We start from the raw sequence: 13247 nt of genomic DNA on the forward strand, positions 1-13247 counted from the left end.
ACCAATCGACTATAACGTCTATGTTATATAGATAAGAAAGAAAAATATCACATAGTTGCTGAAAATGTTTTTACTTCGTCAACTTTAAAATAAAACTCGAAAAAATAACTTAACAAACTAACCTGAGAGGAAAAAAAAAAAAAAGAGTACAAGGACTGTGGAATTGAGATCCAGGAAAACCTTAAACATTGTGAACTTTTGAAAGAAGAAAGAACACTATAAACCGTTTCTTAGTTCAGAAACCAAATATATAACACGTTGATCATCATTATCTCTTTGGTCAAGGTCACGTATTGATTTCTATTGGACGCATCTTTTTTTCAACATTGCGAAATTTACATGGAGACTGAAACTTCCGCAAATTCATTCGAGTCCGACGAGGTATCTTTCGTTCAAAGAAAAAGATGAAAACAAAAAACAAAACGAACTTAGTAAAATAAGTGAATAGGGTTGTAAAGATGGGAGAGGCGGAGGCCACTGGGGGTATATAAATAAGTCTTCGAAATGAGAGATTTGGGGGGGGGGGGGGGGGGGGTGGGGGGAGGCTCGACGAATTTAAATTTTATCAAGATTCTTTAAAGATCATTTCTAGATTTTTTAATTATTTTTATAGGATCACGCTAACAAATATCTTGGTGCTTGAAAATAAGATTGAATAAGTAAAACATTTATAATTATCTACATAGTATATACCACCTAAAACTTTTGTTTTTTTTTTTAATAAAAAAATTTCACTTAATTCTATCTTAATCCCGTTATAAGAAAATCCCTGGAGTAAAGGGAGAAGGTAGAAAGATACTATATTTTAAAAAATTATACATTCTACGTATTGCTACGTACTAAACATCTATCGTAAGTTTTTCGGACCAAAAGTTACGAGGAAATCTTGTTGTACCCCCCGGCGAAGACTTCCGTGCATAGATTACTAATATTATATATAATTTCACAAAATTTGTTAGCTTATGCAAACCCCAAGAGAATGAATATTCACATAGAGAATATAATTTCTTAGTTTATGCAAACTATGCATAGTACATGTACAACTCTATGCGTTCAAATTTTGTGGTATAAAAAGACAAAACAAAAATCTAGAATATTGGTTTTACAAACAACTGCAGCCTTATAGAGTAATTAAAGATCAATTTTATTTTACAAAACAAATTAATCAATCAACAAAACAGGGTAAATAAATCCTAGAAAAAAGCTTATAACCGAATCATAAACACCGCGACGTAAAACGTTATAAAAAACAAAACCGTGATAAACCCATTTCGTCTGCCACCACTAGCCATGGGAAGCACATCAGGAAGCAAACATTCCTCGCCGTTAAATATTACTTTCGCCGGAAACCCATCACGTTCCGCCACATTAATCCCCGGGGTGAGTTTCTTGCTGAACTGTATAACCGATTGCTGTTTACCCGAAACCCTAATATTCTTCTTCTTTGGATCTTTTTCATCAGCCTCGGCCACAAGATAATCTAGACCCGGCAGACCTTCCATGAAAATGGTGTTGTTGACACCTCCGTCCACGCTTAAGAGACTCGCGTTGAACGAGTAGGCTTTCTCGAACCCTAGAAGCGCCGGTTTTTTCATCTGAACCGCGAGGAACCAGTTGGGGAAATCGATTTCTCCCCAGTTAAAAATCGTGATCCTCACTGTCCAACCACCTCTATAATCCGAGGCCATGTGCCAGTTAATCGATACGCCGCAATTGTCCCCACACGGCATCGGGTTAGGGACGGTTTTGTGCTTGAGTGCGTTCCAAGCAAGGGTTAGAGCTGTTCTGTTTTCGAAAGGTAAGAGAAGGGCATCTGGAGGGATGAGAAGAGACGGAGATTCGGCGTTGCAGGTGCGTCGCGTTTCGGAAACACAACCACAAGCGCAAGTGTTACATGGAATGATCGAGTCGTTGAAGAAAGCAGAGAAGGAGACGCAACATTTTGGTATCTCGGTTTTGGCTTGCGTGATGTTGCATACGATCTGCCAACTAGCGAAAGATGATTTATTGGTGGGCATACCGCTCGGATCCGGATAAAAAGTCGGGCTTACCCGAACGGGCGGCCCGCACGCGTAATCCGGGTTTAACGTCCCTTTGATCCTCCAGTTCTGCGGAGGGAAAAGCGCGGATCGGTTGAAATCGGGAGGCATTTTAGAAACTTGCATCGTGAAGACGGAGACTGATTTTGAAGGGTCCATAGTAGGTGGCAAGATCGTACCGTTTCTGCAGCAAAAAGGGATCTTGCCTAAAATAGGGTCGTCTTTTTTGGTTGGAGGCAAGTCTATGATGACCGGTCGTCTCTCACAGGTGAGAACGTCAGCAAAATCGAGACCAGTGTAGATTAGGGACTGAGGACCGAAGATGCATTTCGTGGCGTCCACGACCGTAGGATATGCGCCTTGCATTTTCTGTATGAACTCGTCTCGCATCCAGTCGAAACTTAGCTCCCAATGGTCGAGCCGGCCTAGTGGGTTGTGGTTTTCCATGGTTACTTCGGTTAGGTAGTTCTGGTCGTAGGCTCTGATCACGTCGTACATTATGGTCAAGTCTCCTGGCTGTCGTGGGAAGAATTTGGTGGTGATTGTAGTGTTGACTTTAATGCTCGCGTCTCTTTTGCAGCACGTCGTTAGCTCTCTTTTGCCTAATGGACATATTTAATTGTTTGAGTAAGAAACATGCTATTTTAACTTCAAACGGTATATCATTATTATATGATAATTTAATTGCATTGTACAAAGTGATGACTTTACGATCTTGATTGTGATTAAATCCGTTAGAAATGAGTTTAAAGCGCTATGTGTTTTCCTTTAAAGCATTTACAGTGCGGCTTATATAGTAGGCTAAAAATATTTTGTATAAAAATGATTTTTTTTTTTGTTTGGTAGGGTTGTATAAAATTGATTTTATAGTTAGGAAAAAAAATATAATTAAAAAAAAAAAAAAAAAAAAAAAAAAAAAAAAAAACAGAATACACCAATTAAGAGGGGTTTGTTTAATGGTAGTGGATTTTGTAGAATTTGTAAACTCAAAAAAATTGTGTATTATTGGATCATTGATTATAAAACCTTTTATTAAAATCTTGTTTTACTTATTTCATAATTGCTAAATTAGTGAAAAAGTAAAAAATAATAAAATCTCCTAGAAACATTATTTCTAACAAAATTTTGAACGTTAACAATTACCATAAGAAATATTAACAAAACATAAGAGCAAAAGGGAATCATAGGAGTAATTACTTTGAAGAGTAGGTTCAGGACAGAGCCAACCATCATTAACAAGCGATATGTTGGTCGGCAAAGGAATCGCCGGAGGAGCCACCATGAACTGAGTCCCGACAAGCTCGATCTCAGCCGTCATCTGTTTTAAGTCTCCGGCCGTTTGAATGGCCGTTTTGAGGTCGGAGACAGGATAGCCACCGAAGATGGTGCCGTTTCCTACCAAAGCAGGAAGCTCAGTTCCATTGACGATCAGCGCATCGCTGGCGGAGATAAGTATTTCGTTGTGTTGGAATCCAACGAACACCCTCCATTCTTTGAGCTCTTCACGGCCGTTGTTTAGAACCGTGAGGAGTGACTCGAACCGATAAGGCTGGTCGCTTGTGTCGTTTGGAGGGATCTTTCGACCGAGTATGAATTCGTAAGAGAGAAAGATCCCGTTGCAAAGATCTGATGGCGAAATTGGCGCAGGTGCCGGAGCCATTATTTCTGGAGGAAGCTGAGACAGAGACGGTGGAGTAATGGTTAATAAGAGTAACACTCCGAATAAAATCGGAAGGAGTAGTCCCATTGTGCCTTTCTCCAAAGAAAATTAGAACCCAAATGGTTTTTTTTTGTTTTTTGGTTTATTTGGTCTAACGCGAGTGCTATAATCATAGGAGGTTTTGGTAAAACGTTGTAGGATAATAGGATTCACGTCGAGAGGTTTTGAGTTTAGAACTCGTGCCACGCACGTTGGTAGGTTGATTATGAAGTAGAGAATATAAAAGTTGAGTCGTGGACGCAAATTATTTATTTTTTCACAACATCGGCATGACACGATCATTCCAACAATATGCCAACATATTTCTAAAAGATTTCATGGATCGTCCAGCTCAATACCCGCAATATCTGTACATATATATTTGAATTCTATGTGGTCGTTCTGCTCGATGTTTTGGACTTCAATTTTACAGATCTGATCTATCCCCAATATATTTTACAGCTAGAAGGTAAGCCTTATTGGTTCTATTTTTTCATTTCTTTTAGTTTTTTCTCAAGATTCATCAAAATATATATTAACGTTTCTTTTCTTAAAAAATCCAAATTAATTAAAATGCCAAAGTAAATAAATTGAATTTTTACATACATCTCTTTTTAAACCAAAAAAAAAAAATAGTACATTGACCGAACCCTGTTTTTCTAGGATTGGGATGGAACGTATAGTAGAACTTTGGTGCAGTTGACCTGTATACTATGTGAAAATGATGGTCGAATAATGGATGGTAGGACTTCAGATATGTGTTGAAGATTACGTGAAAATTTTAACAACGAAAAAAAAAAAGATAACGTGAAAACTGCTTTTTGTTCGGCTAGACTTAATTGGACTTATCACTTATTTATGGGTATTATTGATAGGTTGTTCATATTTACTTAGTTTTTTCCAATATATATATATATATATATATATATATATATATATATATTTTTCATATTACTTAGTTGCTTACTCGAGACTTCAGAGTGGAAGTTGATATAATATACCCACTTTCCAACAATGGCAACTGTTACAACAATGAGAGTGAACGTCAATTATTTGGATGTTCAGTGAGTGCATGGTGAACAATTTGACCACTAGGGATCAAACAAATTTAGGTTCTTAGTAATATGTTATATGTGGCAATGGACACACTTCTTTGCCCATGTCTTGTATATCGTTTTTGTTTATTTTCTGCAACTTATTCAACTACTCCTACAAGTTAGGAAGACACATTCCCATGACTTGACTACTTCAAACTTGATAATAAAACACTTAAAACAACAACTAATGTGACTTCATTTCCTCCCCTAAACTGAAAGTCTCCTTTCAGTTTATACTTCCTTCGAGCAAACACCCATTCTGCTCCTGAGTTTCTCAAACACTTCAAGCTTCACTGCTTTTGTCATGATGTCGGAGACCTGATCATGTGTACTGCAATAGCCGAGCTGAATTACTCCATCATTCACCAATTCTCTCAAATAATGAAACCTGACATGAATATGCTTGCTCCTCCCATGTAATACTGGATTTTTAGACAACTTGATTGCTGAACTGTTATCGCAGAACATGATAGTACCTTTCTCTTGCTGAAAACCAATCTCAGCCATAATATTTCTGAGCCACACGGCTTGGCAAGCTCCATAAGCTGCAGAAACAAACTCTGCTTCAGTTGTAGACAATTGGCTGCTTCTTTGAGACCCATGACACTGCGCCTCCACCCAACATAAAAACGTATCCATAGGTGCTTTTGAAATCATCAGCATCTCCTGCATAGTCGCTATCCACATATCCAACCAGTTTTTGCTCACCACCATACTTGTACTGAATTCCATACTCTCGTGTACCCTGAACATATCTTAGGATCCTCTTTGCCGCTGCCATATGTTGTTCGTTTGGTTTCTCCATGTATCTGCTGACCAGATTTACCGAATAAATTAAATCTGGTCTAGTTGCAGTTAGATACCTTAAGCTCCCAACAAGCTGCTTAAATGTCGTAGCATTTACTTCTTCTCCAGCTCCCTCTCTTGTCAGCTTGTTACCCGGTACCATTGGATTCTTAACTGCATTACACTCCTCAATACCATACTTCTTCAAAGTTTCCTCTGCATACTTCTTCTGACTAATGAAGATACCCTTCTCATCTTGAACAATCTCCACTCCCAGAAAATATTTCATTTTCCCCAGATCGGTCATAGAGAACTCATTCATCATGGAGACCTTAAACTCTTCTAGCATTTCAGCAGAGTCTCCTGTGTAGATGAGATCATCAACATAAAGACTTACCACCAAGCTGCGTCTTTCTTCTTTACAAACAATGTATGCTCATAGTAGCACTTCTCAAAGCCTTCTCGTAGAAAGTAACCTTCAATGCGACTATACCAAGCTCTAGGAGCTTGTTTCAAGCCGTACAAGGCTTTTCTCAGTCTATACACTTTCTCAACTTCATTACTGACCTCAAACCCTCTTGGTTGCTCCACAAACACTTCTTCCAGCAGTTCTCCATGCAAGAAAGCACTCTTGACATCTAACTGGTAGACAAACCAACCCTTCTCTGCAGCCAGTCCTAATATCACCCTTATGGTATCCCACCTAGCAACTGGTGCGAAGACCTCATGATAATCTATTCCCTCTTTTTGATGATATCCCTTGGCCACCAATCTTGCCTTGAATTTGTCGATTTCACCATTCTCATTGAGCTTTGTTTTGAATACCCACTTAACTCCAATCTTTTTTGCTCCTTCAGGTAGATCAACAAGCTCCCAAGTGTTATTCTCTTCAATTGAAGCAATCTCCTTTTCCATTGCTTCTCTCCACACTTCTTGTTGTGCTGCATCATCAAACGACGTGGGATCTTCTATTGCTATGAACATTGCCAAGATCTCTCTTTCATCTTCTTCTACTAGAAATCCTGCATCTCTGGTGTCAAAATCCTTGAACCACACTGGTCTCCTTATCGTCCTCTTTGATCCTTCTCTTATAGGAGCCTGAACTTCTCCAATAGGATTTTGAGCTTCTAAACCGGATTGAGCTTCCTCTGCTACAACAGTTTCTTCCTCTATTACTCGGTTTTCTTCTTCTGCAACCGCATGTTTTTCTGCAGGTTCAACGTCTGAATTATCCATTGAAGCTCTTTCTCCTCCTGTTTATCTTCCCAGTTCCAGCCTCTATTTTTATCGAACTGCACATCTCTACTCGTTACTATCTTCTTTGTTACTGGATTGTACAACCGATACGCCTTTGACTCCTTGCTCACTCCAAAGAACACACACTTGACACTCTTCTCGTCAAGCTTAATTCTTTTCTCATATGGTACCAGTCCATACGCAATGCTCCCAAACACTCTGAGATGTGTTACTGATGGTTTCATGTTGCTCCACTTCTCCTCCGGTGTGACATCGTTTAGAGCCTTTGATGGACTCCTGTTCAATATGTATACAACATATTGAACTGCTTCTGGCCAAAAACGTCTTGGAACACCGGTTTCGAGCATCATGCATCTTGTCATGTTCATGACAGTTCTGTTCTTCCTCTCTGCGATTCCGTTCTGTTGAGGTGTATACGCAACTGTGAGTTGACGTTTGATACCAAATTCTCTGCAATACTCGTCAAACTCCCTAGAGTTAAACTCTCCTCCCCTGTTAGAACGTAGACACACCAACAGTTGCCCCAATTCTCTTTCAACTCCAACTTTAAACTCCTTAAACACTCTAAACGCTTCTGATTTTTCTGTCAAGAAGTATGTCCAGCACTTTCTACTGTAATCATCTATGAAATTGATGATGTACCTTTTTCCGCCTTCAGATGATGGAGTAATTGGTCCACATATATCAGTGTGAACCAGTTGAAGCCCCCGAGTAGATCTCCACACACTTCTCTTGGGAATGCTTTCACGGTTCTGCTTCCCTCTCATGCAGACATCACACAAAGCTCCTTCTGCTTCTTCGCTTAGCTTAGGCATCCCAGTCACCATGTTCTTCTCTGCTAATGTTCTTAAGCTTCCATTGTTGAGATGACCGTATCTTCTGTGCCACAGGTCATTTGTCTCCATCACTTGTAAGCACTGACTCTCTTCTTCTCTCTTAGCTTCTCTAACAATGGCAAATATTACGAACATCCTGTTTTTTGACATTGTTGAGTGCATTATCAACCTTTTCTCCCCTTTGTGCCACACTTCGCATGCCCCATCTTCAATTATGACTCTTAACCCTTTCTCCTGCAACTGTCCCACACTGAGGAGATTGTTCTTCAGCCCAGGCACAAGGTAGACGTCTGAGATTACTTGAATTCTCCCATTGATTTCAAGTCGCAGCTTCCCTCTTCCTTCTACTGACATCTTCCTGTCGTCTCCCAACTTCACTGTTCTCTTGAAGGTATCATCCAACTCGATGAACCACTCTCTTGAACCGCACATGTGATTACTGCAACTTGAGTCGAGGAACCAAACCTGTTCCCCCTCATTCTTGACTTCCTCTATATGTGCCATCAGCAATAGATCCTCCTCCAACTCTACATAGTTCGCTTCTTTGTCCCACTCTGGACACTCTGATTTGTAGTGCCCCTTCTTGTGACATTTGAAGCATTCTACATGATCCTTGTTTGCATTGCCTCGACCTCTTCCTTGATATCCACTTCTTCCTCTTCCTCTAGGTGAATATCCTCCCCGGCCTCTGACATTGCTTACTCTCCATTGCCCTTCCACCTTAAGAGCTTTCTCCTCACCATTGTGTCTGACCATGTTCTGCTCATGAACCCTCAGAGAGCTCTGCAGACCGTCAACTATCATACCGGATATCCTTGGACTCCTCAATTGCACATACAATGTATGTGAATTTCTCAGCTAATGTTCTGAGAATCTTCTCGACAATCTTGGAGTCAGGCATATCTTCTCCAAGATTACGCATGTCATTCGCTACTTCCATTACTCTTGAGAAGTAGTCTTCAATTGTTTCTCCATAACTCATCTCAAGAACTTCAAAGGACCTTCTTAGCCTCTGCAGTTGTGCACTCTGCACCATGTCGTTTCCTTGATACTTCTTCTTCATTGAATCCCACAGCTCCTTCGACGTATCTTTCTTGAGAATCGATTTCAGAATCGTCTTGTCAATTGAGGCGAAGAGATAGTTTTTCACCTTGTGATCGGTGACTGTCTTCTCTGCTATTTTCTCCAACAGCTCGGTTCTCTGTGCTCCTGACAGAACTGTTCCTCTTTCTTGACTAGGTATTCCGGTCTCAATCAGATCCCACTACTCCTTGGATCTGATCAGATTCTCCATGAGCATCGCCCAATGCTCGTAGTCTCCATCAAACTTTGGTAACACCATCGCGTCTCTGTCACTCATTCTCTCAGGTTAGTAGTAATGGCTCTGATACCACTTTGTTATCTTTGCAAATACGAAAGCTTTCTCAGAACCAAAAAAAACTGAATGATCCATATGTCTTAAAATAAAGAGTTACAGGAAAAGGATTATATAGTAGAACTATATCTTAGCACTACTCCCTAAAAAACCTGCAACTTATTCAACTACTCCTACAAGTCAGGAAGACACATTCCCATGACTTGACTACTTCAAACTTGATAATAAAACACTTAAAACAACAACTAATGTGACTTCAGTTTTTCTGTCATATATACGAACATGATCAGGGAAACATATGGGACGTCCTCCAAACCGGAATAGTTTCCGAGCTCAAGTCATGAAGGATTAATTCGACTGGTTGAAGCGTTATAAAATTTACGATATAAAATGTTATGGTTTGATTATGATGATGGAACTCTCAAGGAAGCAACCAGAGGAGTTGTCCTCCGATTTAGGGTATATATTTAGAAAGAGAATGATGAGAATTGAGAAACGTACGAGATTTCCAACATATCGTTTAGATATCTCTTTTAATTCACCAGACATATCAATTTTAGGTGGAGCTTACCGGACATATAAATGTGTCATTGGTGTCGTGCACTCCCTCATATAGGACAACCCTTTCATACTGCAAATAAGAAAATAACCAACTCCACCACTGACACATTTGTATAAGAAATCGGCCGAAAAATTAATGTTTAGAGCCACAAACATAAATTTGGCCCGCTGGTTGTATCCATGGTCGACTATGTTTTTAAGAAAACCTCTCGATGCCATCCCTGAAGTCATAATTTGATGTGCATCCCCATTGGAGGCAATAAGAATAGGCTTTTTATAGAAGAATAAAAAAAAAATCTGACGTAAGTCTGGATACTGGTCGGGTGTTCCACAATGTATTGGGTCGGGCTACTTAGTCGTAAGCCCTAGGAAACCGACTATGATTCTCTAAATTTTGCGTATTTTTCTTTCCTTTTTTTGATCAACATTTTTGAAATCAATTATTAGTGAATGGCCAAATATTATTTCTTCTTTGCGCCTTCGGATTATTAGGATCACATGCTTCTGTTTAGGCTTGAGCATTGCGGGTATCATCAGGTATCTGCTTGATTAAGTAACCCAACCCTCTAACCCAATCAGAGTGTCAGCAACGTTTTACCAATTATCATCCCTTTAAACTCAGACCAACATTCAACAACGGTAAACAATAAAAACAATTATTGTAGAGACAGACCATTGATCTTTTGTCCCACTGCCTCAACAACTTTTTGGGCTAATTGCCACTATCCAAATAGTAACAAACTATCTTTATGTTGAGTATTCGTATTTTAATGCACTTTTTTACGGCTTATCTTTAAAGGTCAACAATGGAGGTCAGGACCTGTGTACCTAGGCATACAATATGTACCTAGGCATATAAATTTCCACCGTCTAAGCGAAACAAAAGGGAAATATGTTTTTTTATCGATACATAATTTAGCCTCTTGGGAAAACAGAAAGATATGTGTTGGTCCAAAGCTGGCTAGCTATAAAATTTTCGTTGCATGTGTATTTTGAATTTTCCAACGGTGCAAATTCGCAATAATTGAAATACTAATATATTCTGATTTAAGTATTTAACGACAATCACATGTGAATTATAAACTAATACAATGATTAAAAAAGGTACTACTAGCCGTGAATTTAGCTGATCAATAGATATACCAAATTTATTACTGTATCGTTTGACCATTAGTCGTGAAAACGACAGGATTGGTTAATTAACGAATACAGATAGGAGTAAGATAAATCATTAGACTGTATTTTAAACTTCAAAGGCAAAATAAACCCGACCGACAAAATAGTGTTAAAATTGAACTAATTAATTAAGTGTAAACCACTAAAAGAGCACAGCTATAAAAAGTAAACAATTATTTATTTCTGAATTCTGAATATGTTAATATTATCAAGAACAATTAAATACAAATTGTCAACAACAAAAGAAAGAAGAGAAAAAGTTAAAAACAGATCGAAGAAAAGTAAAAAGATAATGATTTGATCCAACATCATTTGGTTTTCCATGATCAAAAGATATATCTAAACATTTTTGTAGATCTACCGATCTTGCCACATTTTTCCGATGTTTTCTTCTTAATTTTCCGGCGAATATATTTATCCGTCACACTAAACAGAGGAAGACAGCGAAAAGAGCAAAAATAATAGAACAAGAACTCGTAAACCGATCTGAGCCTGAACCTGGTGGTGGAGTATGATAGTAAAACGGGAAGTAAGGGACGATCGGGTTCGGTGGAGGCGGCGTAGGGTAGTTTCCTGAGTAAGGCGGAGGATAGTAATAGCCTTGACCACCGTCACCGTACGGTGGAGGGTATTTGCCGCCAGAAGAAGGAGGAGGGTAATAGTACGAGCTACCGCCACCGCTACTGCCGCCGGAGCTAGGACTAGGAGGAGAAGGAGGCGGAGGACATGCGGCGGTTGTGGGAGTTGACGGTGGTGGAGGAGAAGGCGGAGGAGGAGTTGATTGGACTGGACTACAAGGATTGTCGCATGAAGAGCACATTGTACAAGAAACAACCTCGTCTTTAGATGTCACTGTCGGTGTTACTGACACTAGCAGCATAACAACAACAACAACAAGTGTAGACAAAGTGTGTAACTGGTTTGTTTCCATTGTAAGAGATCGGATTTAGAAACTTAGTTTTGTGTGTGAGAATAATATGCACAAAAAAGGTAAAAGAGGAAGAAGAAGATGAGAGAGAGCCAAAGAGGAGTGGGAAAGAAATAAGAAGAAGCACGTTCAAAGGAGGAGTGTTCTTCTTTTTATCGATGATTTTTTAATATAAAAACTTATACTATAAATGATTTTTTGTTATACTATAAACTAGTAGTATATAATTAGTGAAAGTTCGGTGGAGTGTATTAAGAGTTTTATTTAATGCTTTTAAATGAAAAGAGACTCTGGTTCGATTGATCGATTGTTCAGTTCTTATAAAATAGTATGAGTTATGCAAAGTAGTGGAGATAAATTATTGGAGATTTTGGATGATTAAATTTATTTATATTTTTGTGTGTGAACTGTGAAGACTATAATTATCCATTGCAAATATCGTGGTGCATGCAAAATTATACATAATCGCTCGTTACAAAAAAAAAAAAAAAAAAAATTGTCGAGGATTTAGAAAATGAGTGTTTTGAAAAAAGGAGATGAATAGTGAATGCAATAAAAAGGTTGACGCGGACACGTTAACCTTTTTATGACCGAAGGTCTTGTAATAAAGCACCGGAAATACGCGGATGTCGGGGGCAAATACGTCACGTCATCTCTTAAAATGTGGAATTTACGGTAAAATCCCTAGTTTCGTGGCGATCTCGTGGCGGCTGCGTCGACGAGCCAAGTAGGGTTGGGGTTAAAAATTAAGATGAAGAGAATCTTCAACAACAACAAAAAAAATAAATAAAAAAAATCCAGTGGTCATTATAGTGGGGCTTGACTCTTTTACAAGCTTTTAAACGTGGCCGTATTTTATTGGGTCTTTTGGTTATGACGTGGTTAGCTTTCGATGAGTAGACGTGAAGATGACGGAAGTGCCGACTTGAGTTGAGCCTCAACAGCTTTTGTTTTTGGTTTCGATAATCAAAATTATGAGAAATTTCGGTAAGTTGCTCGAACTTAAAAACTCACTTGCTTAGGATTTGAAATTGAAAGGTTTCGAAGCTCTACTAATAATCAAAATCTTCAACTCTCTCCATCTTTTCGCCATGTCAGCATCGGAGAAAATGACACATATCTTTTCTACAAAAACCATTATTATTTGTTGAAATTGAAAAGTCATGTATATGATAAATTAATATCTAACACTTTAAGTATATCCATTATAGCCATTAAAGTACGTATTCAAAATACAAATAGTTACAGTAACCACCAAAAACTTTTGATCTCCTCACCAGTAAAATATAAAGAACAAATAGATTTGGAGAAAAACCAAAGACAAGAGTGGATAAATAATGGTTAATAAATTTAACAACAGTAAGTCCCATATCAAATTAGGTCGTTACGAAATAGCATTTCCATATGATACCTGGACGTTAGTTAATAAACCCCAAATTTATCTGAAAGAGATTTCAACCTTTCTAATTAATCTATAAAACTAAAAATAAAAA

The 13247-nt window shown here is 38.5% G+C and overlaps 2 protein-coding genes across 2 annotated transcripts; both read right to left on the bottom strand.

Moving 5' to 3' along the window:
* Window positions 1-1048: 1048 nt before the first annotated feature.
* On the bottom strand, window positions 1049-3956 carry LOC104725421 (COBRA-like protein 9). The gene is made up of 2 exons (XM_010444085.2): window positions 3237-3956; window positions 1049-2641 (listed from the first exon to the last, which is right to left on the bottom strand). The coding sequence occupies exons 1-2, from the start codon at window positions 3784-3786 to the stop codon at window positions 1206-1208; spliced, it is 1986 nt and encodes a 661-aa protein (XP_010442387.1). The 5' UTR covers window positions 3787-3956; the 3' UTR covers window positions 1049-1205.
* Window positions 3957-11002: 7046 nt separating this feature from the next.
* Window positions 11003-12245, bottom strand: LOC104725422 (uncharacterized). Its single transcript, XM_010444086.3, has one exon. The coding sequence runs from the start codon at window positions 11755-11757 to the stop codon at window positions 11248-11250; it is 510 nt and encodes a 169-aa protein (XP_010442388.1). The 5' UTR covers window positions 11758-12245; the 3' UTR covers window positions 11003-11247.
* Window positions 12246-13247: the final 1002 nt, after the last annotated feature.

Source organism: Camelina sativa, chromosome 11 (genome assembly GCF_030686135.1).
Source record: "Camelina sativa cultivar CO46 ecotype springtype chromosome 11, ASM3068613v1".
Taxonomy (NCBI): Eukaryota; Viridiplantae; Streptophyta; class Magnoliopsida; order Brassicales; family Brassicaceae; genus Camelina; species Camelina sativa.